General features: G+C 44.9%; 1 protein-coding gene across 3 annotated transcripts; it reads right to left on the bottom strand.

The window, feature by feature from the left end:
• Positions 1-380: 380 nt before the first annotated feature.
• Positions 381-21,255, bottom strand: LOC310855706 (uncharacterized protein). 3 transcript variants are annotated; one of them, XM_083760818.1, is made up of 8 exons: positions 21,048-21,255; positions 18,383-18,625; positions 16,886-16,988; positions 13,764-13,963; positions 8,529-8,666; positions 5,945-6,295; positions 4,066-4,338; positions 381-994 (listed from the first exon to the last, which is right to left on the bottom strand). In XM_083760818.1, exons 1-8 carry the CDS (start codon positions 21,072-21,074, stop codon positions 491-493), a joined length of 1,839 nt encoding a protein of 612 aa, XP_083616944.1. In that variant the 5' UTR covers positions 21,075-21,255; the 3' UTR covers positions 381-490. The 3 variants fall into 3 exon arrangements, with proteins under 3 accessions (XP_083616944.1, XP_083616942.1, XP_083616943.1); XM_083760816.1 differs by having other exon boundaries at positions 8,529-8,711; positions 13,782-13,963; XM_083760817.1 differs by having other exon boundaries at positions 383-994; positions 8,529-8,708; positions 13,782-13,963.
• Positions 21,256-21,881: the final 626 nt, after the last annotated feature.

The raw sequence follows: 21,881 nt of genomic DNA, 5'->3' as shown, positions 1-21,881 counted from the left end.
TATAGAGCGTCGCAGTCCCTCCCCCTTTCAGAACAATGAGTGGCCCAGGAAATGAAAACCCAATGCATTTCCCCATAGGCAGTTCTTATTTAATTTATTTAAAGACCTTTTAAGCGTCGTACGAAAGCCAACTCTTGTCGTGACAAATCATGACAACACACACAATATTTTGGACCAAACAAATAATTACAAAGAAGAAAAACAACAAAAAAAGTGTTGTAACCTGCCGTTTTCTTTCTACTTTCTAATTCTTTGTTTGGCCCGAAAAGTTCTGTGTTGTCATGATTTGTCACGACAAGAGTTGGCTTCGTACGACGCTTAAAAAGGTCTTTAAATAAATTAAATAAGAACTGCCTATGGGACAAATGCATTGGGATTCATTTCCTGGGCCACTCGTTGTTCTGAAAGGGGGAGGGACTGCGATGCTCTATAGAATCAGTTCTCAGGTCTACAGACTGGCTTAAGGTCCAGTCTGTCTGTGATGGTCAGACTACTCGTTAGCGTGCCTCTGTGCGTCCAGTGGCGTCTCCCCTCCCCCTCCCCCTCCCCCCCCGTCAGAGTAGTGGGTGAGGGCCTGATGTGCGTTCCTGGACGGAGCGTCCTTGAAGCACAGCCCACAGTCCTCGCAGGCGTAGGGCAGCCCCGGCCGCGTCACCCCCACCCCCGCCCCCGCCACCACCCCCCGCACAGCCGCCCGGGGCTTCCTGTCGTCAGCGCCGGCGCCCGAACCGGGACCGGGAGCTCTGCCGGAACCCGGAGGGTCGCCCCGGAACGAAGAAGAAGAAGCGGCGGCCCCCCCCCGGGGCCGCCCAGGCGCGCCCGGGCCGGCGCCGGCGGGCTCGGGGAGCATGGCGTGCACGGCGCGGTAGTGGAAGCGGATGCCGGAGCGGTTGGAGAAGGCCTTGCCACACAGGCTGCAGACGAACGGACGCTCGCCCGTGTGGATGCGGACGTGGATCTTCAGAGCGCCCGACTGCGTGAAACACTTGCCGCACTGCAGGGGGGGGGGGGGGGGGGGGGAATAAAACGACAGAATAAAAATAAAAAGAGAACTCAATGTTTTTACTTGAGTAAAAGTATCAATACATATATATATACTGTATATATATATATATATGGAACTACTCCGTTACAAGTTTATTTTTTAAAAGTCCGGAATTCAAAATGTACTTATTGTGTAAAAGTACAAAAGGATTGGCATTCAAATGTAGCCTACTTAAAGGGGCTCCACCATGAATTTGACATTTTTTAAAGAATTTCTGTGATTTTAGGTTCCCCAGTGTAGGCTACTGTTACACCCATAAAAGTTGTTTTTTTCCACACACAGACCTACATTGAGAATTCTGAGTTTTTCTGAACATGACGTCAGATTCAGGGACCAATTTTAACAGTATGTATTTATTTATTTTATTATCATCACCATGCACCTTCACTGTAAAGATGGCCAAACCAACCAACCATATTTACAATGAAGGTGGTGATGATAATCAAATTTATTCGCCTTGTCCCCGTCCCCGTCCCCCCCCCACCCGACTCCCGAGCTGCATGCAGCAAAGGGATCTCGCGACATACAAGCCCTTTGAAGAGACATAAATGAGCTCATTTTAATGCTCAGCATTGCTCACAAATGATATATGTCAGCAGGAATTATGTTAAAACTCATTTACTGCCAATGACATGAAGAACAGTCTATGGGAATTCAGAATGGGGAGAAAAACCACCAACCAGAATTGCGTCAGACGTCGGTGCTCTACATTACAAACCTGGCTGCAGGGATAGGGTTTCTCTCTATATTATAGGCACCTGGTTACAGCGATAGGGTTTCTCTCTATATTAAACACACCTGGTTACAGCGATAGGGTTTCTCTCTATATTATAGGCACCTGGTTACAGCGATAGGGTTTCTCTCTATATTAAACACACCTGGTTACAGCGATAGGGTTTCTGTCTATATTAAACACACCTGGTTACAGCGATAGGGTTTCTGTCTATATTATACACACCTGGTTACAGCGATAGGGTTTCTCTCTATATTAAACACACCTGGTTACAGCGATAGGGTTTCTGTCTATATTATACACACCTGGTTACAGCGATAGGGTTTCTCTCTATATTAAACACACCTGGTTACAGCGATAGGGTTTCTGTCTATATTATACACACCTGGTTACAGCGATAGGGTTTCTCTCTATATTAAACACACCTGGTTACAGCGATAGGGTTTCTGTCTATATTATACACACCTGGTTAGAGTGATAGGGTTTCTCTCCATATTATACACACCTGGTTAGAGTGATAGGGTTTCTCTCTATATTATACACACCTGGTTAGAGTGATAGGGTTTCTCTCTATATTATACACACCTGGTTACAGCGATAGGGTTTCTCTCTATATTATACACACCTGGTTACAGCGATAGGGTTTCTGTCTATATTATAGCAGGGCTCCAGACTAACTTTTTTCACCACCGTCCCGGAACCGTCCCAAAATGAATGTATACCGTCCCGGGAAAAAAAGTTAAAAAAGGACCACTCAGATTGCGAAATGAATAACTGTATTCCTATTGTATAATAGAAATACAATACATGCAGTACATTATTTGTTTGGCTTCATGTTTCTTCAGTAGATAGAGAAAATACACTGATTTAGTCAAAATGCTCCCAGATGAAAAATAGGGCTGGGTTAAAAATGTTAATCGAATTAGAGGCTTTGTAATTAATTAATCTAAATTAATCACATTTTAACCGCATATCAATATTCAACCTGAGAACAGTGATATTTATTTTCAAATGGATTTTGTTATTTTGGTGAATCAATGAATAGTGACTACAGTAGCTATACAACTTTGGTGGTAGGCTGCTTGATCAAGACCAAAAGATAAACGTGCAGTAATGCAGGTAGTCTATGAATACTCAAATGATTTACATGGGTGGCATGAGAAAACAAATAAAAAAAACTTTTTTAGGGGGAACACTAAGATGAAGAAATAAAATCAATAAAAACTGTGGAATGAGAGCGTTTTGAGGAGTGCATTCTACAGTGTTGGGGCTGCGGGGCAGCAATTCCAGAACAATCTGTTGCTTCAGAGGATACCAACATATTATTCAATGTGCCGTAACCATTTCATCTGGTCAGCTGTGGGTTGGACCGACGTGGGTCCAACTCCTACTTGGATTTGACTTGGACTAACATTAGCCCCATATGGAACCCGTTATAATGTAGCTCTATCAGAGGGAGAGGTTCCATGCGACACATGTTAAAGCAGCTAGCAAGCCTTGCCCCATTATGTGCCCTCTCCCTACGCTCATCGGAGCTACAGAATGAGCGTAGGGAGAGGGCACATTGGGGGCTACTAGCAAGCCTAGCATGGAAGCTAACGTTGGTGTAGTGTAGCGGTAGCCCCGTGTCCATATGGAACTTTTCCCTCCGCTATACACACAAGACACAACCATGGTTTAATCCACGCTTCCAACCGATAGTTTTTCAATGTAAATGTCCCATCCACGGGGCAGAAGTAATATAAGCGGCTTCCTTTGGATGAATGGTGGTGTGTTCATGTTGTCAACTTGTCTGACTGACGGCACTGCAGATAGTGCAAAAAGTGTCAGCAGCGCTGATAGTCTCATGCTGCTCAGCGCTGCACCTGATATACGCATTTTCAATGCAAAAACTCCTCTCGTCCCGGAACCGGCCCGAATGAGATACATTTACGTCCCAAATAGATATTTTATAGTCCCCGGGACGTCGGGACGCCGTTAATCTCGAGCCCTGTATTATAGGCACCTGGTTACAGCGATAGGGTTTCTGTCTATATTATACACACCTGGTTACAGTGATAGGGTTTCTGTCTATATTATACACACCTGGTTACAGCGATAGGGTTTCTGTCTATATTATACACACCTGGTTACAGTGATAGGGTTTCTCTCTATATATTATACTCACCTGGTTACAGCGATAGGGTTTCTCTCTATATTATACACACCTGGTTACAGCGATAGGGTTTCTCTCTATATTATACACACCTTGTTACAGCGATAGGGTTTCTCTCTATATTATACGCACCTGGTTACAGTGATAGGGTTTCTCTCCCGTGTGGGTGCGTTGGTGCGCCCGCACCCCGGCCAGGTGGGGGAAGCCTCGGCCGCAGTAGTTGCAGGCGTACGGCCGCTCGCCGGTGTGCGTGCGCCGGTGGATCTTCAGCGCCCCCGACTGGCTGAAGCTCTTGCCGCAGTCGGCGCAGGCGTAGGGCCGCGCGCCCGTGTGCACGTTGAGGTGGATGCGCAGGTTGCTGTGGGAGTTGAAGGAGCGGCCGCACTCCGTGCAGATGAACCCGCCCTGCAGGGGGAGACGCAACAGTTAACCCATTATCCCATTCTGACCCGAGATCAGATTCTAAAAATGTCTTCTACATCCTGACATTTTACCATTCTGACCTGAGATCAGATTCTAAAAATGTCTTCTACATCCTGACATTTTACCATTCTGACCTGAGATCAGATTCTAAAAATGTCTTCTACATCCTGACATTTTACCATTCTGACCTGAGATCAGATTCTAAAAATGGTCTTCTACATCCTGACAGTTTTCTGAAAAAGCTATGTTTCTGTGTCAGTCGTTCTTCGATTTTTCAAAAATAGCAGACCTACAAGCTCGTAGCGCGCCACTCGGTGGCGCGCTATGAGCTTGTAGATCTGCTATTTTTCAATAGCGTAAGCATAACATAATACTAACACCAAAAGGGGTTCCCGCCCCAAAATGGGTTAACCAATGTCTTCTAAATCCTGACAGTTTTCTGAGAAACCTGTTTCCATGTCAGTGGTTCTCAAACTATCTCATGCCAAGGAATTATCTGTATTTGACTGTCGACCCCCATTTGAAAATGTTGTTCCAGGGACCCCCCATTTGAAAATATGTTGTTCCAGGGACCCCCCATTTGAAAATATGTTGTTCCAGGGACCCCCCATTTGAAAATATGTTGTTCCAGGGACCCCCCCCCCCCCCCATTTGGAAATATGTTATGCGTTAAAAACGTTTGCTGTGAAAGAATATATATTCCACTACATGATAGTTGGTAACCAAATGGACCCCTTACCCCTTATAGATCTTTAACTCTTCAGGGGGTAAAATGAAACTCTCAAGAGTAAAATTATTGTTAAAACATCTCTATTACTTAATTTATGAGAAGTCTACACAATTAGAGATTGTAGAAGATTTGTCTAATGTAACCCACTGTCCTTTTGTAAGGGTGTTAGGTCCCTTTTGTTTTTCTCCTTATTGTAATTCTGTTAGTTAGGTTAGTTAGGGTTTAGTATTGTATTTCTGTTCTTGGTTAGGGATTGAGTTAGGGGTAAAGTTTTATTTTCTAGGTAGATACTTTTGCTATGTAAACCACACCCTGAAGCCAATACTTATTTTTGAACTGAAAAGTACAAGGATTTGAATCCTGTCTCTGTGGACAAAGAAAAGAGCTACAACAATAAACTAAAGTTATTTTTCAACCCTGTCTCCTCTCACATTATGTTGTTTACCTTCACCCTAGACGAAGGTGCGTAACATAATTATGTTATGCACCTTCGTCTAGGGTGAAGGGATATAAAACAATGTGCGAGGAGATAGGGTTGAAAAGAACTTTAGTTTATTTGTAGTTCTACAATGTGCCTGTTATCTCTCTTGGCCTGGGGGCCTGGCTGCCTGGGGGCCTGGCTGCCTGGGGGCCTGGGCTGCCTGGGGGCCTGGGCTGCCTGGAGGCCTCACCCGCAGGCTAATATCCAAATACTTCTATTAGTAGCAATATATTTGTATTTAAGTTCTTAAAGTATAACTAAATGCATTTGAAATAATAGACCTGCCATAGTGTTCGGGAGAAAAGTCAGTACGATGCAGTACGATGCCCCGACAGGACGATGCGTCTCTGGACCGACCGAGTGGCGCCGTCCGTTACCTGCTTGTTGGCGTGTTCGGAGCGCTGGTGCTGCAGGAGCTGCGAGGGCCGGGCGAAGGAGGCGGGGCAATGCATGCAGGGGTGTGGCAGCGAGGTGGAGGCGCTCCGACCACCGGCGGCGCCGCCCGCCACTCCGGCCGGCGCCCGCTGCTCCCCGCCGTGGTGATGGTGATGATGATGCTGCTGCCGTGGGCACAGGTGGGGGCAGGCGGCGAAGGCGTAGCAGGGGAAGGCGGGCTGCGGCGGGGCGCGCGCTCTGCCGTGGGCGGAGAGCTGGGCGGGGCACGGCAGGCAGGCGGCGAACGCACACGGGTGGAAGTGGCGGCGGCCGTGCGACGAGTCTGCCCCCTCCTGGTGACAAAAGGCATTTAGCAGACTCTTTTTTTTTTTTTTTTCACTGGGTGAAAAAATGGGTTACACAATATTGTCTAATGTAATCCTGGGCGCTACAAACCTGGGGAGAGCAACGGACTGACCTCATGGGACCAGGATTACTGTGTGTTTTTTGTGAGTTACCTAGTACCTACCCTAGGGGACACGGGGATAACTTGTGAGGGTGCCTACCCTAGGGGACACGAGGAGAACATGTGAGGGTGCCCACTGCCTACCCTAGGGGACACGGGGAGAACATGTGAGGGTACCTACCCTAGGGGACACGGGGAGAACTTGTGAGGGTACCAACCCTAGGGGACACGAGGAGAACATGTGAGGGTACCTACCCTAGGGGACACGAGGAGAACATGTGAGGGTACCTACCCTAGGGGACACGAGGAGAACATGTGAGGGTACCTACTACCTACCCTAGGGGACACGGGGAGAACATGTGAGGGTACCTACCCTAGGGGACACGGGGAGAACTTGTGAGGGTGCCTACCCTAGGGGACACGGGGAGAATATATGGGAGGGTACTGGTACACATCACGCAGCCCATTCGTAAAAAAAAAAAAAAAAAGACTTCCGTTACATATTTCGTGTAATGTTATAGTGTGCTAAACAATGTTTTATTTTATTTTATCAATAGCCAAAAACATGAATAGCTGAACAATGCATATCCAATTTATTTATTTTTCCAAGGACCCTTGATAAATTCCAAACCTTTTCCAGGACTGGAAAAGGTTCTTTCTACTTTCAAAATATTTCCAGGAATTTCATGACCGTAGAAAGTGGAAATGCATGAAAATAAGGGTCCTACCCCCTCTCACCCCTACTCAGGAAACATTGTTTGGTTTTGGTTCTTTTGAGTTAGTTTGGTCCTTACTTAATGCACCTGCACATACACTACATTCTCACACATCCATACATGCACTACATACACTACACTACACTACTGATTAGGGCCGGGACTAATTGCGATTAATTTAGATTAATTAACTACAGAAAACTTAATCGCGATTAACTACAGATAAATTAATCGCACCTTTTTTTTCACCGCGGAACGTTTCTCACTGGGCGCTTTTCTATAGTACTGAAAACTGGAAATAATAAAAAGTCACCCCATTTTGTGTTGCCTAGAACTGGAGGTCTGACAAAAAACAGTAACAATATGAAGTACAGCTTTGTGATGTCACTGAGATGTACTTGTTACTGTTACTATTTTTTTTTCAGACCTCCACAGAACAACACAGAATGGGGTGACTTTTTATTATTATTTCCACAACAGGTATATTAATGACAGTAAAATGTTGAAAATGAGTGGTATCCTGTAGTCACTATTCGTTGATTCACTGGGATACCAAAAAACATTAAAAAAAAGGTTTCTCGCTGGTCTCGGGTTGAATATTGATATGCGATTAAAATGCGATTAATCTAGATTAATTAATCGCAAAGCCTCTGATTAATTAGATAAAAAAAATTAATCGAGTCCCAGCTCTACTACTGATACAACTGACTACTCACACCCCACTCTAAAAGTAAAGTATAATAAAAAAAAATCTAATTAATCAGAGGCTTTGCGATTAATTAATCTAGATTAATCGCATTTTAATCGCATATCAATATTCAACCCGAGAACAGCGAGAAACCTTTTTTTTTAATGTTTTTTGGTATCCCAGTGAATCAACGAATAGTGACTACAGGATACCACTCATTTTCAACATTTTACTGTCATTAATATACCTGTTGTGGAAATAATAATAAAAAGTCACCCCATTCTGTGTTGCCTAGAACTGGAGGTCTGAAAAAAAAATGTAACAGTAACAAGTACATCTCAGTGACATCACAAAGCTGTACTTACTTCATATTGTTACTGTTTTTTGTCAGACCTCCAGTTCTAGGCAACACAAAATGGGGTGACTTTTTATTATTTCCAGTTTTCAGTACCAGTGAGAAACGTTCCGCGGTGAAAAAAAAGGTGCGATTAATTTATCTGTAGTTAATCGCGATTAATTTTTCTGTAGTTAATTAATCTAAATTAATCGCAATTAGTCCCGGCCCTAATACATACATTTTGGCATTTATTTCTGTGTGTCGTCTCCCATATTTGTCATGATTTGAGTCAGGTCATGACAATAAGGGACCTACCATTTGCCCCAGCAGCTGTATCGGGGACCTACCATTTGCCCCAGCAGCTGTATCGGGGACCTACCATTTGCCCCAGCAGCTGGGCACAGCTCTGCAGGCTACACAGGCAGGGAAGCATGGGCAGGTGGTGGTGGTGGTGGTGGGGGGGCTGGGGCAGGTGGGCCGGGGACCCCGAGCCCTCCTCGGACGTCTGGCCTGAAGCCTGGCCCGGGCTGTGGGGGTGGTGGGGGTCCTTGCCCTGCGTCTGCTGGAGAGATAATGATTATTATTCTACAACAGGTCGTTTCAAGGAAGCAATCTTTTATAATTTATATTTTTTGTCCCACGATTTTGTAACCCATTTTTCACCCCTGTGTCAATCATCCTGTGATGTGATCCTGGGCTCTACACACCCTCCACCAACCTGGTCCCCATATATGGGGGACAAGGGGAGACCAACCTAGTCCCCATATATGGGGGACAAGGGGAGAGCAACGGACTTAACTCATGCTTCCTTCATGCTTGAGTGTCCAAGTTGCTCCTTTACACCTGACAGGGGGAGTTTCCCTGGTTGGACGTAGCGCGTGGAAGGAACACGTTATTCCAACCAGTTCCTTTCCCCTCCATCAGGCGTCCCGGCTGGCCAGGGGGAGAACATGCAAACTCCACACAGAAAGGCCCTTTCGCCAACCCCGCCTTCGGGTATGGGCACTGATGACGCGGAGGAGGAAACACGCCGCCAGCACCCACAGCGCCCCGAGCGGGAATCGAACCCAGGACCTTCTAGCTGTGAGGCGACAGCACTACCAACTGTGCCACCGTGCCCCCGAGGAAGCAATCTGATTGGTTGAAACAGTTTCTAGCCGTGGATCAAACCAGCACCGTTCACCGCCTCATCAAAACAAAGAATTCAGCCGCTCTGTTCTCCCAGAGCGCTAGCAAACTGGGTGGCTAGGCTAGCTAGTTTCTTTGGACATTTGTGGTCGTAGTGACTAATGACGTATCTGTCATTAAATAATACATTTTCTTTCAGCGATTCTCTTAGTTTTAAGGGTAACTGTTGTGATGCTTGCGGAACTCGACTTCGTCTCGTTCCTGACCGCATCCCTGTCGTGGCAATAATCACGTTAAACCACACCCTCTCGTGTAATATTGCTTAATTGTTTTACTCAACTCAACTCAACTCAACTTTATTTATAAAGCACATTTAAAACAACCATAGCTGCCACAAAGTGCTGTACAGTAAAAACAGGTAAAAACAGTAAGTAAACACATAGGCTAAAAACACAGAATACAAAAACAACACACAAAACAAGAAAAGGAGGGGGGGGGGAAGCAAATTCAGGAACAGAGGTCTCATGCTGTGTTAAAAGCCAAAGAATAAAAGTGCGTTTTCAATGAAGTTTTAAAAATGGCCAGAGAGGGGGCCTGCCTCAGTTGCAGGGGAAGGTCGTTCCAGAGCTTGGGGGCAGCGATTGAAAACGCTCTGTCCCCTCTAAGCTTCTGTTTCGCCCTCGGGACCTCTAGCAGCATCAGGTCAGCTGACCTGAGGGAGCGGGCGGGAGAGTAGGGGTGGAGGAGCTCAGAGAGGTATGGAGGGGCGAGACCATTTAAAGCTTTAAAAGTAAAAAGCAGAACCTTGAACTGGATTCTAAATTTCACTGGCAGCCAGTGGAGAGAGGCGAGGATGGGAGTTATATGCTCTCTCTTACGCGTGCCAGTTAATAGTCGGGCAGCCGCGTTCTGAATTAACTGGAGCCGAGCAAGGCAAGACTGACTGGCTCCAAGGTAGAGGGCGTTACAGTAATCCAGCCGAGATGTAATAAAGGCATGGATTACTGTCTCAAGGTGCTGAGTGGTTAAAAAAGGTTTTACCTTTGCCAGTTGTCGCAAATGAAAAAAGCTAGACTTCACCACTAAGCTAATTTGGCGATCTAGCTTAAAGTCGTTGTCCATTTTAAAACCTAGGTTGGAGACTGTTGGCTTCACAAACTGTGCCAGGGGGCCTAGATCAAAGGGAGGGGGGTTACCAGAACCATTTGGGGCGAACACCACCACCTCAGTTTTCTTGTCATTGAAGCTTAGAAAGCTTAGGGCCATCCAGGCTTTAATGTCATCCAGGCAAGAGAGAAGAGCTTTAGGATCAGCGTCTTTCTTCTTTAGGGGAACATAGATCTGACTGTCATCAGCATAGAAATGGAACGAAATGCCATGTTTTCTGAGGATGGACCCTAGCGGCAGGAGATATAAGGAGAAGAGCACTGGGGCTAAAATAGAGCCCTGTGGAACACCATACGACAACAGCGCCGGGGAGGATTCTGAGCCAGCAGCGCTGACAGACATGGTTCTGCCCGTCAGGTAGGACCTGAACCACCCTAGCGCAGTTCCACATATACCCACTAGGTGCTGCAAGCGCCATAGCAGGACGTTGTGGTCGACTGTGTCGAACGCAGCCGTCAGGTCCAGCAGGACAAGAATGACATAGTCGCCTGCATCATTTGCTATGAGGATGTCGTTAAAAACCCTAACTAGTGCAGACTCTGTACTATGCCGGGTTTTGAAGCCAGACTGGAAGACCTCAGGGATCTTATGCTCCTCTAGGAAAGACTGTAGCTGGGCATAGACAACCTTTTCTAGTATTTTGGAGATAAACGGCAATTTAGATATTGGCCGAAAATGAGCCAACACAGTGGGGTCGAGGCCTGGCTTCTTAAGCAGTGGTTGCACTACAGCATGTTTAAAACACGTGGGAACAAGACCAGAAGAGAGACTGCTATTTATGATTTTCAGGACAATATGAGCTACGCTGGGGAAAACCTCTTTAAAGAGGCGAGCCGGGATAACGTCGTGAGGCGAACCTGAGGCCTTTAAGTGGCTGACTACATCCTCCAAAAAGGACAATGTTACAGGTTCGAACGAGCTGAGCACGGCGGGACATGGGACACAGACAGAGGGGTCAGAGGCAGGAGCAGAGATGAGGGCCCTTGTATTTTCCACCTTGTCAATGAAAAAGTGCAGGAAGTCATTACATATGTCAGATGATTCAAAACAGACAGGCTGAGCGATATTAAGAACTGAGTCAATGGTTTGGTAGAGTACACGTGGATTAAGACGGTTAGACTCAATAATATTCGCTAGGTGATCTCTTTTTGCCTCTTTGACAGTGTTCTGGTAGAAGAGCCAGGATTCCTTTAAAATCTGAGAAGAAACCTGCAGCTTATCCTTCTTCCATTTACGTTCTGCTTTTCGGCACTCCTGTCTAGCTGCACAGGTTCTGTCATTAAACCAGGGCTCGGGCTTTGCCCTGGGCAGCTTGGATTTCAATGGGGCCACAGAGTCCATTATGGTCCCACACGAAGAGTTAAACCAAGAGCACAGTTCCTCTGTGGGAACAGCCGAGACAGACGGGGCACCCAACTGTTCAAAAGCAGCTGAAAAGCGACTAGCAGTGCGGGGGTTAAGAGTCCGACAGAGTCTAGCAGGAGCCCTAGATCTATTCTCCGTACAAGAGAGAGCAACATCAAACAGAACAGGGCAATGATCAGAGAACGTACTATCACAGATCTCTAGGTTAAGAATAGGCAGCCCATATGAGATAACGAGATCTAACGTATGCCCACGATCATGAGTAGGACCCGACACATTCTGCACCATGTTAAACGATTCAATAAGGTTTAGGAAGTCCTTCACCATCGGTTTATCAGGGCAACATACGTGTATATTCAGATAGTCTTATGTCAGTAGGCCTGTTTTGTTCCATACACAAGATGAGTATCTGGGGTGGAAATTAAGTCTTCTTGGATTCCAATCATTTTGGCTAGCTGTGCCAGTAATAATCCCTGTTATCAAAAGTATTTCTTCAAACATAGTGAAAATAGCCGATCTAGAAGCTCAAAACCTGTCGCGATGCGTCAAGGTTTCGAGTTTGTAGATCGGCTAGTTTCACAATTTACCCCATATTAATAAACTGGTGGTTGTGGCCACATAAAAAAACCTTTTTGAAAAACTCTTCCTCCTAGTAGCCTATAACCACAATACCTGATGACTGTGTTTTTTTGGGGGGGGGGGGGGGGGAATCACGGCACTCCATCTTTAAATTGTACAAAAATAATTTAATAAACCAGAATTCTTTTACTTGTTTATAAAGCTCTCAATGGTCTCGTACCTTCCTACCTAAATGACTGCCTGCCTAAATATGTCCCAAACCGCCCCCTAAGGTCTTCCACTGCTGGCCTGCTCGCTTTGCCTAAAAAAATGGCAACTAAAAAATACCGGGAAGCAGCTTTTTGCTTCTACAGGCCGACAGCATGGAACAAACTCCCACTGTACCTTCGTCAGGCAGCCTCTGTGGACATTTTTAAAGCATAGCTCAAGACCCACTTCTACACTCTTGCTAGTTTGAATTGATCTTTTAATTGTTTGTTATTCATGTCCTCACTGTATTGCATTACTGCTCTTATTGTTTTTTATGTATATTATGCCTTGCTTTTCTTTTTTCTTTCTCCATTGTTCTGTAAAGCACTTTGAGCTGCATTTCATGTCATGACAGGTGCTATACAAATAAAGTTTTATTATTATTATTATTATTATTATTATACCGCTTTGAAGACCAAATGAAAACCAAACTGACGTTGAAAACAAAAAGTGAGGTAAATAATCACACCCGTGTGAAGTGAGGGGCGCTCATATCATCGTACATCATCATGCATCATCTCATACTGGCCAATCAGAATGCCTGTAGCCACAAATTGTACGTCGGACATTTTTGGCGGACATTTGACCTAATCTGTCGATGGCAATTTTTTTTTACTTTAAGGTATAACTGGAAGGCAGCATTGGCTATACAATGATGCAATCATTATTATTATTATTATTATTATTATTATTAAAGGAGAATTCCATGCTAGAAGGCTTTCTTACCTTTCTTTGTAGTTGTTACGTCCCCACCAAAGAGGTCCAGGTGTTATTTTGTGCAAAAACTCCTTATTGGCTATTTCCCCTACCATAAGCCCTCAATGAATTGCATTGAATTGAATGGGAATTAAATGGGGCTATGGGGTGTTATGCTAGTTCGCTTATTTCCATCGAAAGAAGTAGTAAAGTGTGCCGCTTGGAATATTATTTACATTATGAAGAGAGGATATATACAAAGAAATTATAATTTTGAGCGATGGAAATAAGCGAATTAGCACAACACCCCATAGCCCCATTCAATTCCCATTCAATTCAATGCAATTCATTTAGGGCTTATGGTAGGGGAAATAGCCAATTGAAAACGATTGAAACGTATATATAAGGCCGCCACTGGACAAATACACACGCATAATGAATAGGTCACCTGTCCACCGGGGGGCCGGGGGGTCTCGGGGTGGCTGGAGGAGGAGGTGCTGCTGCAGGGCTCCGAGGGGTCCTGGACGGGAAGGGCCACGGAGCGGGACGGCTGTCTGGGCCTCAGCGTCTCGAAGACGGGAGCCGAGGACGAGAAGGGACAGCCTGGACACGTGCAGCCGTGGTGCTCGCCTGCAGAGGGCAGCAAAGAACACAACGGGGCAGACGTCAGGGTTGTTTTCCTCGACTAAAACTAAGACGAGAAATGTTCGTCGACTACCTTTTTCCACTGACGAAAACTAAATAGAAACTAAATGAAAACTAAGCTACGATGACTAAAACTGAGACTAAATAATTTATACTGACAATTTCGTCAACAAATAAAAACTAGACTAAAATGTTAGGAAGGGACTAGTGGACAAGAGATCCAGTATAAGTCATTTTACACTTGGTTGCATGTTGAAAATAGCCGATCTACAAGCTCACAACGCGTCGCGCCACGACACGTTGTGAGCTTGTAGATCGGCTATTTTCAGCAAGTGTAAAAACAGTCCTTACGACGGCATCAATCATCAATGCCCTCCAAAATACATTTTAGTCGACTAAATCAACTGTAGATTTAGTCGACTAAAATCTCATGACATTAAGTCGACTAAAACTAGACTAACACAATCCAGGTGACTAAAATGTGACTAAAACTAGATAGTCGGCCAGCTGTACCAGTTTACTGATATGTGGCTTATTTCTACCCTATAATGTTTTCAGATACATATTTTTAGCGTGATGATTAAGTTGAAACCGAGTAATAGACTGTCTGGATGTTATCTTGAATGGGAATAAAAACGGAGGACTTCTGTAATCAGTAGCAGCAGCTGTGCTGGACAGTGTTGGACGGATGTGCAGACATGGGGACTCAAACGGCTTTTATCGATGTGGGCCTTGACACGTCATCACGCAGCACGTTTATGTTTTCAGGACGCAATTCAAATTATATTTTATGGACTTTTGATATAAAAATACACAAAAATGAAAATGTACCCATTTTTTTGGCATCCATTGTTAGGTATGCTCATATGATGACCACGGATGTGGTCTAAAAGTGTGAAAAACATATTTTTCTATTTCACAACGCCTTTAAAACACCAGAAGTGGTTCCTGTCCTGAATGGGTTAAACGTACTTCTTTTGCTTTTTGGACCACTATGCTTATTATGTGAGAGACGTACGTACAGTGCTGCGCGATACTTGCTCAAAATTTCCTCCACAAGAATTGAGATCACGATTCTCCCACCATTCTCATTTTTATCCATGAAACTACTTAAAAAACATAAACAAAGTAACTCAAATTAATTTGACAGAAAACTAGTGCTGCACCATTCTTCACAAAATGACCCAGGGGATGAGCGAGTGACGTCAGGACTTTAGAACCAGGGGATGAGCGAGTGACGTCAGGACTTTAAGAACCAGGGGATGAGCCAGTGACGTCAGGACTTTAGAACCAGGGGGATGAGCGAGTGACGTCAGGACTTTAGAACCAGGGGATGAGCGAGTGACATCAGGACTTTAGAACCAGGGGATGAGCCAGTGACGTCAGGACTTTAGAACCAGGGGATGAGCGAGTGACGTCAGGACTTTAGAACCAGGGGATGAGCGAGTGACGTCAGGACTTTAGAACCAGGGGATGAGTGAGTGACGTCAGGACTTTAGAACCAGGGGATGAGCGAGTGACATCAGGACTTTAGAACCAGGGGATGAGCGAGTGACGTCAGGACTTTAGAACCAGGGGATGAGCGAGTGACGTCAGGACTTTAGAACCAGGGGGATGAGCGAGTGACGTCAGGACTTTAGAACCAGGGGATGAGCGAGTGACGTCAGGACTTCGGTATAGTCTATAATATTATAAAATATTATGTATCCTTAACCCATTCTGAACGGGCACCCATTTTGGTGTTGGCATCATATTATGCTTTAGCTATTGAAAAATAGCAGATCTACAAGCTCATAGCGCGCCACCGAGTGGCGCGCTATGAGCTTGTAGGTCTGCTATTTTTGAAAAATCGAAGAACGACTGACATTTTTTTAATCTGATCTCAGGTCAGAATGGGTTAATAATGAAACTGTCAGGATGTAATAGACATTTTTTTAATCTGATCTCAGGTCAGAATGGGTTAAGCCCTAACCACACCAAAGGGTCAAGGCGGTTTTAGCGTTGTCCCTGCGGTGCGATGTGTGTTGACCCTAGTGATTCAATGCATGGAATAATTGGACCAAACCACACCAAAGGGTAAAGAAACCCATGGTGTTTATAAATCATGGTGTTAAAAGTTGTTTTGTTTGTGTGGTTTCATTTATAGTTTTTTCACGGTGGGGTAAATAAAGAGCCCTTGTGAACATCAGTTGGAGCGTTGTCTATTCTGCATCAGATGAAGATTGTTTAGGAGGAGTTTATTTATCATTTATTTGTGGCGGTACTTCCATTTGTAGGTGGCGGTTTCCATGCGGACAGAGAGCAGGGCTGCACAAGGCAATGGAGTCTAGATCGGCACAGACTCGCTCTTGAGGGCTTTATAAGCCACTTCCACTCAAGGCTACTTGGTTTCGGACGACACTTAATATGGAGCAGCCTCGCATGAACGCGCATATCGAGGGCAAGCGTGTAGGGCGAGTGGCGAGGAGATGGTTTCAGAAAGGGGGACACTCACTGTCCCCTCCTCCTCCTCCTCCTACTCCTACTCACTGTCCCCCCCTCCTCCTCCTCCTACTCCTACTCACTGTCCCCCCCTCCTCCTCCTCCTACTCACTGTCCCCCCCTCCTCCTCCTCCTACTCACTGTCCCCTCCTCCTCCTACTCCTACTCACTGTCCCCTCCTCCTCCTCCTACTCACTGTCCCCTCCTCCTCCTCCTCCTCCTCCTCCTACTCACCGTCCCCTCCTCCTCCTACTCCTACTCACTGTCCCCTCCTCCTCCTCCTACTCACTGTCCCCTCCTCCTCCTCCTCCTCCTCCTCCTCCTACTCACCGTCCCCTCCTCCTCCTCCTCCTACTCACTGTCCCCTCCTCCTCCTCCTACTCACTGTCCCCTCCTCCTCCTCCTCCTCCTCCTCCTCCTACTCACCGTCCCCTCCTCCTCCTCCTCCTCGCCTGTCTCTCGTCTGTCCACTCCGATCCGCCGCCCCCGACTGTGTCTGTCGGCCGAGTGCTGCCGGGCCGCTCTTGTCCTGCAGGGGGCGTAGTAGGGTAGGGTGGTCACAGTTAGTACATAATGATAGTCGCCTTAATCGCAACGCTTTGAGATCGTCGCGGTTATTTTGTCGTGGTGATCCATACGATCGTGTCCATGTTGAAAGATGTTCACGCGTAGAAAAGGATAAATTAGCTGATCTACAAGCTTTAAGACTGCCACCTTGTGGCCACAGATGGTAGTTAGCTTGTGCCGCCAGGATTTGAGGAAATTGCTACTCTATCACATCTGCTTTCCTTGCTCGCAGACCTCCATTGTAAGAAATGTCTTATGTTGGCATTAGCTCACGCTCTTTTGCCAGGGTGAGGTCGCCGAGCAACCGGGAAATTGTTAAAAGTAGATTGTCAGAGAAACCGTTTCATATTTCATATAATAAAGCTTAATCTACGAGATATCTCGTAGTTGGCCGTGGACTGGTGTAGAGGGAAACTACGTCAATTCTTGTAGTTGGCAGTGAAAGAGTTTTAACCCGGCCATTCTGCATGGATGGGAACCCCTTTTGGTGTTTTAAGCATTGTTATACTATAGCTATTGAAAGATCTTGAAAATGTGGCGCAAATCTTTGAATATATATTCTTTCAGAGTGAACGTTTTTAACTCAAATCTTTGAATATATATTCTTTCAGAGCGAACGTTTTAACTCAAATCTTTGAATATATATTCTTTCAGAGTGAACGTTTTTAACTCAAATCTTTGCTTCTGAGAGGTTCCTGGAATAACACATTGTCAGATGGGGGGTCGTGGCCAATTACATATCATTTTTAGGGTCCTTGACATGAAATATTGAGCACCACTGATACAGAAACATGAAATATTGAGCACCACTGATACAGAAACATGAAATATTGAGCACCACTGATACAGAAACATGAAATATTGAGCACCACTGCTACAGAAACATGAAATATTGAGCACCACTGATACAGAAACATGAAATATTGAGCACCACTGATACAGAAACATGAAATATTGAGCACCACTGATACAGAAACATGAAATATTGAGCACCACTGCTACAGAAACATGAAATATTGAGCACCACTGATACAGAAACATGAAATATTGAGCACCACTGATACAGAAACATGAAATATTGAGCACCACTGATACAGAAACATGAAATATTGAGCACCACTGATACAGAAACATGAAATATTGAGCACCACTGCTACAGAAACATGAAATATTGAGCACCACTGATACAGAAACATGAAATATTGAGCACCACTGATACAGAAACATGAGGTATTTCAGAAGGGATTTAGAAGATTTTTTTTTTTTTTTTTCGACTACAGTCCTAAATGGGTGAAATGTGTGATCGTGACAGCCCTACGTGGGTCTGGGGTAAGACCCTAGTCTGGGGGTACCTACGTGGGTTTGGGGTAGGGCCCTGGGCTGGGTCATGGGTGCCAGGCCGGCCCCCTTCAGTGCCCCCAGGCCGTCGACCCCCGGCCCCCCGGCCGCCCCCCCCCAGGCCAGGTGGAAGGGGGCGGGGCCGTCCGGGGGGTGGTGGTGCTGCTGCTCCCTGACGGACGGAGGGTGGACGGAGCTGCTCCCAGAGGTCAGCAGGTCACCAATGAACTGCTGCATGTCCAGCCAGGAGCTCTGCCCATGCTGCAAGGACACACACACGCACACACACACACACACACACACACACACACACACACACACACACACACACACACACACACACCTATGTTCAACTTGGTCCTCAGAGTTACTACAGGAGTTCTTCTGACCGAGGACACACACAGACACTTGCCTAAATGTGCCCAAAATGCCCACAATCATCACATTTGTCATGATGTCTGTGGCTGTTTTTAGCCCAAGGAGTGGGGAATTTTTTGTGCAAAACTAATGCTTGGAATGGATTCAGAATCATGAAAAAAACCCTAGTTTGACATTTTGTCCTGCCATAGGATGTTAATGGTAGGGTCACAAGAAACACCAATATTTTAGGCCAACAAAGAAATACGTATACCAAATTTCCCACCCGTCCACCTCGGCTGCCGGACTATGGTAATTAATAGATTTTATCAATTTGGGCTTTTTTTATTGACAGATTACGTTGATACTTTACATTAGCTACAGATGATTTTCCAAAGCATTTATTTTCTTGTTGTTATACTTTGAAAATGAAAATAAAAATATAGAGCCAATTTAACCGCTTGAAACCTCATAGCATATCGTTGCTGTCGGTAGGAAACCACCTAACTCCATTTTTGAGGTTTCTGATTTTTTCTTTTTCTTTTAATCAGTGCTATTGAACACCCTTTACGTCTGTGTGTTGTTTCATAAATCAGTGCTATTGAACACCCTTTACGTCTGTGTGTTGTTCCATAAATCAGTGCTATTGAACACCCTTTACGTCTGTGTGTTGTTTCATAAATCAGTGCTATTGAACACCCTTTACGTCTGTGTGTTGTTTCATAAATCAGTGCTATTGAACACCCTTTACGTCTGTGTGTTGTTTCATAAATCAGTGCTATTGAACATCCTTTACGTCTGTGTGTTGTTTCATAAATCAGTGCTATTGAACACCCTTTACGTCTGTGTGTTGTTTCATAAATCAGTGCTATTGAACACCCTTTACGTCTGTGTGTTGTTTCATAAATCAGTGCTATTGAACACCCTTTACGTCTGTGTGTTGTTTCATAAATCAGTGCTATTGAACATCCTTTACGTCTGTGTGTTGTTCCATAAATCAGTGCTATTGAACACCCTTTACGTCTGTGTGTTGTTTCATAAATCAGTGCTACTGAACACCCTTTACGTCTGTGTGTTGTTTCATAAATCAGTGCTATTGAACACCCTTTACGTCTGTGTGTTGTTCCATAAATCAGTGCTATTGAACACCCTTTACGTCTGTGTGTTGTTTCGAAAATATTGAACCAATGGAAAGCAGTAAAAAGTGCTTTGTGGTAACAAAACCTCTTAAATCCATTGGACCGTCAAACTGTCTGCTAAAAGGAGCTAAATGAGGTTCCCCTTCTCATGGAAGTAATTGACAATATATAAAGTCACAACACAAACTTATTTTTTGCCTTGTTTTCTATATAAAGTTTTCTTAATTTCCTGAAACATTTATATTTTTCATTTCCTGAAACATTTTGGAGTTAAGTGGTTTCTTCCCGACAGCAGAGATATTCAATGCAGAGTGAAAGGTTACCAGTCTAGAGTCCTGAGGGACGCCCAACAAGGTGAGTGGTCACCTTATCACCTCAAACTGGATTATGAATAGGCCTTTTCGTCTGCCCACGACAATGCCCAGGGTGCCCACTGCCCACTATCTCTACCCTCTGCCCACAATGCCCAGGGTGTCCACTATCTCTGCCCTCAATGCCCAGGGTGCCCACTATCTCTGCCCACAATGCCCAGGGTGTCCACTATCTCTGCCCACAATGCCCAGGGTGTCCACTATCTCTGCCCTCAATGCCCAGGGTGCCCACTATCTCTGCCCACAATGCCCAGGGTGTCCACTATCTCTGCCCACAATGCCCAGGGTGTCCACTATCTCTGCCCACAATGCCCAGGGTGTCCACTATCTCTGCCCACAATGCCCAGGGTGTCCACTATCTCTGCCCACAATGCCCACAGACTGAGACACGGCTGTCAAATTAATCATAGTAATATTCTAAAGCATTTAGATTGAAGTATGTAGACCTAAAATACAGATATCTGCCATTTGAGAACTTCACACCATGACAGAACATTCTCAGTGAGAAAGGAGGGCATTCGCAAGTGCTATGAATGATATATACTGTATATATATACTGTATATAGGCCTACTTGCAAAGTGTCAAAAAGTCACACTTGTTTTCGGGAACAGAAAGCCAGGCTTAACAGTGAGAACAGTGAAGCAATTGGGGAAAACAAAACGTGAAGTATATTTCCAGAAATAAATGAACGCAGGGAAAAGTACAGGAAATTAAGCCTACAGCAGTTAGGCTATGTAATGTACTGTAAAGTAGGCTACAACGCAGCGATCTAATGTAATGCATGCAGGCCTACAGTTCCATACATATATACTTACACTCTCAGCGCGTCTGTCTTTGTCCATAAAGTCATAAACACACAATGCAGACTATGATCTGCATTCATTGGACTCCGCCATGACATCAACCCTGTTACACACACAGAGACACACAGAGGACTATTCATTCATGTTGATGATAAGAATGCCGTTCAATGTCCATGTTCTCCATGTTCTCTTATATTACTATTAATAATCCTGTAGAAAATATTCCGTCACCACGTACGTCGTAAACAGTTGCTCTGTTCCATCAGCAGATATAAGACCATCCAGTGGACGATCTCTTCACAATAAGAGTAATTTCTGTTTTTTTGGCTATATATAAGTGTATATTTGTACCTCTAAATGTTATGTTAAATTCAACAAGGTGGACCCTCTTGACTGTAAACAAGTGTAATGCTTTATTGGGGTCGTCCACTAGACCCTTAAATATTAAAATCAATCTTATTCTGAAGGTAAACGGAAACCTTATATCTGCTAGCTCGAAAGAAAGGAGGAATCTGCTAAAGGAACGGAGCGGAAAATAATGTATTTCCGGGGCTTTGCTGCCGTCCACGTGACATTGGTTGTAGTCTTTTTTTTGTTTTTAGGTTCGATGAGTGGGCTTTGCGCCTACAAGGGGTCTGAAAACACATTTCATTCATTTAATAATAGGCTAATATTATAATAATATTAATAACTAGTTTAGACCACTGCTTGTATAGTCGAGTAAATAATGTTTGACCATGAGTATTGACTTAAACTCAAGTAGCCTACTTGTGTGTGACTAGTATAAGCATGTCAAAAAACACCAAAGCTGCCCGTCTAAAGCTGCACTCCCTCTGCCAACCTGGG

This window comes from Protomyctophum parallelum, assembly GCF_964188405.1.
Source record: "Protomyctophum parallelum genome assembly, chromosome: 3".
Lineage (NCBI taxonomy): Eukaryota > Metazoa > Chordata > Actinopteri > Myctophiformes > Myctophidae > Protomyctophum > Protomyctophum parallelum.
Note: the sequence above shows the minus strand (reverse complement) of the source record. Positions and strands in the feature narration are given on the sequence as shown.

Excerpts from the sequence above, each read along its gene's own strand:
- LOC310855706 (XM_083760816.1), bottom strand. The coding sequence starts at position 21,074 with ATGGACAAAGACAGACGCGCTGAGAGT. Across the intron at positions 6,296-8,528 it reads CCCAGCTGCTGGGGCAAATG|GAGGGGGCAGACTCGTCGCA; the intron begins GTAGGTCCCCGA and ends TTTTGTCACCAG. Across the intron at positions 995-4,065 it reads AACCCTATCACTGTAACCAG|TGCGGCAAGTGTTTCACGCA; the intron begins GTGCGTATAATA and ends CCCCCCCTGCAG.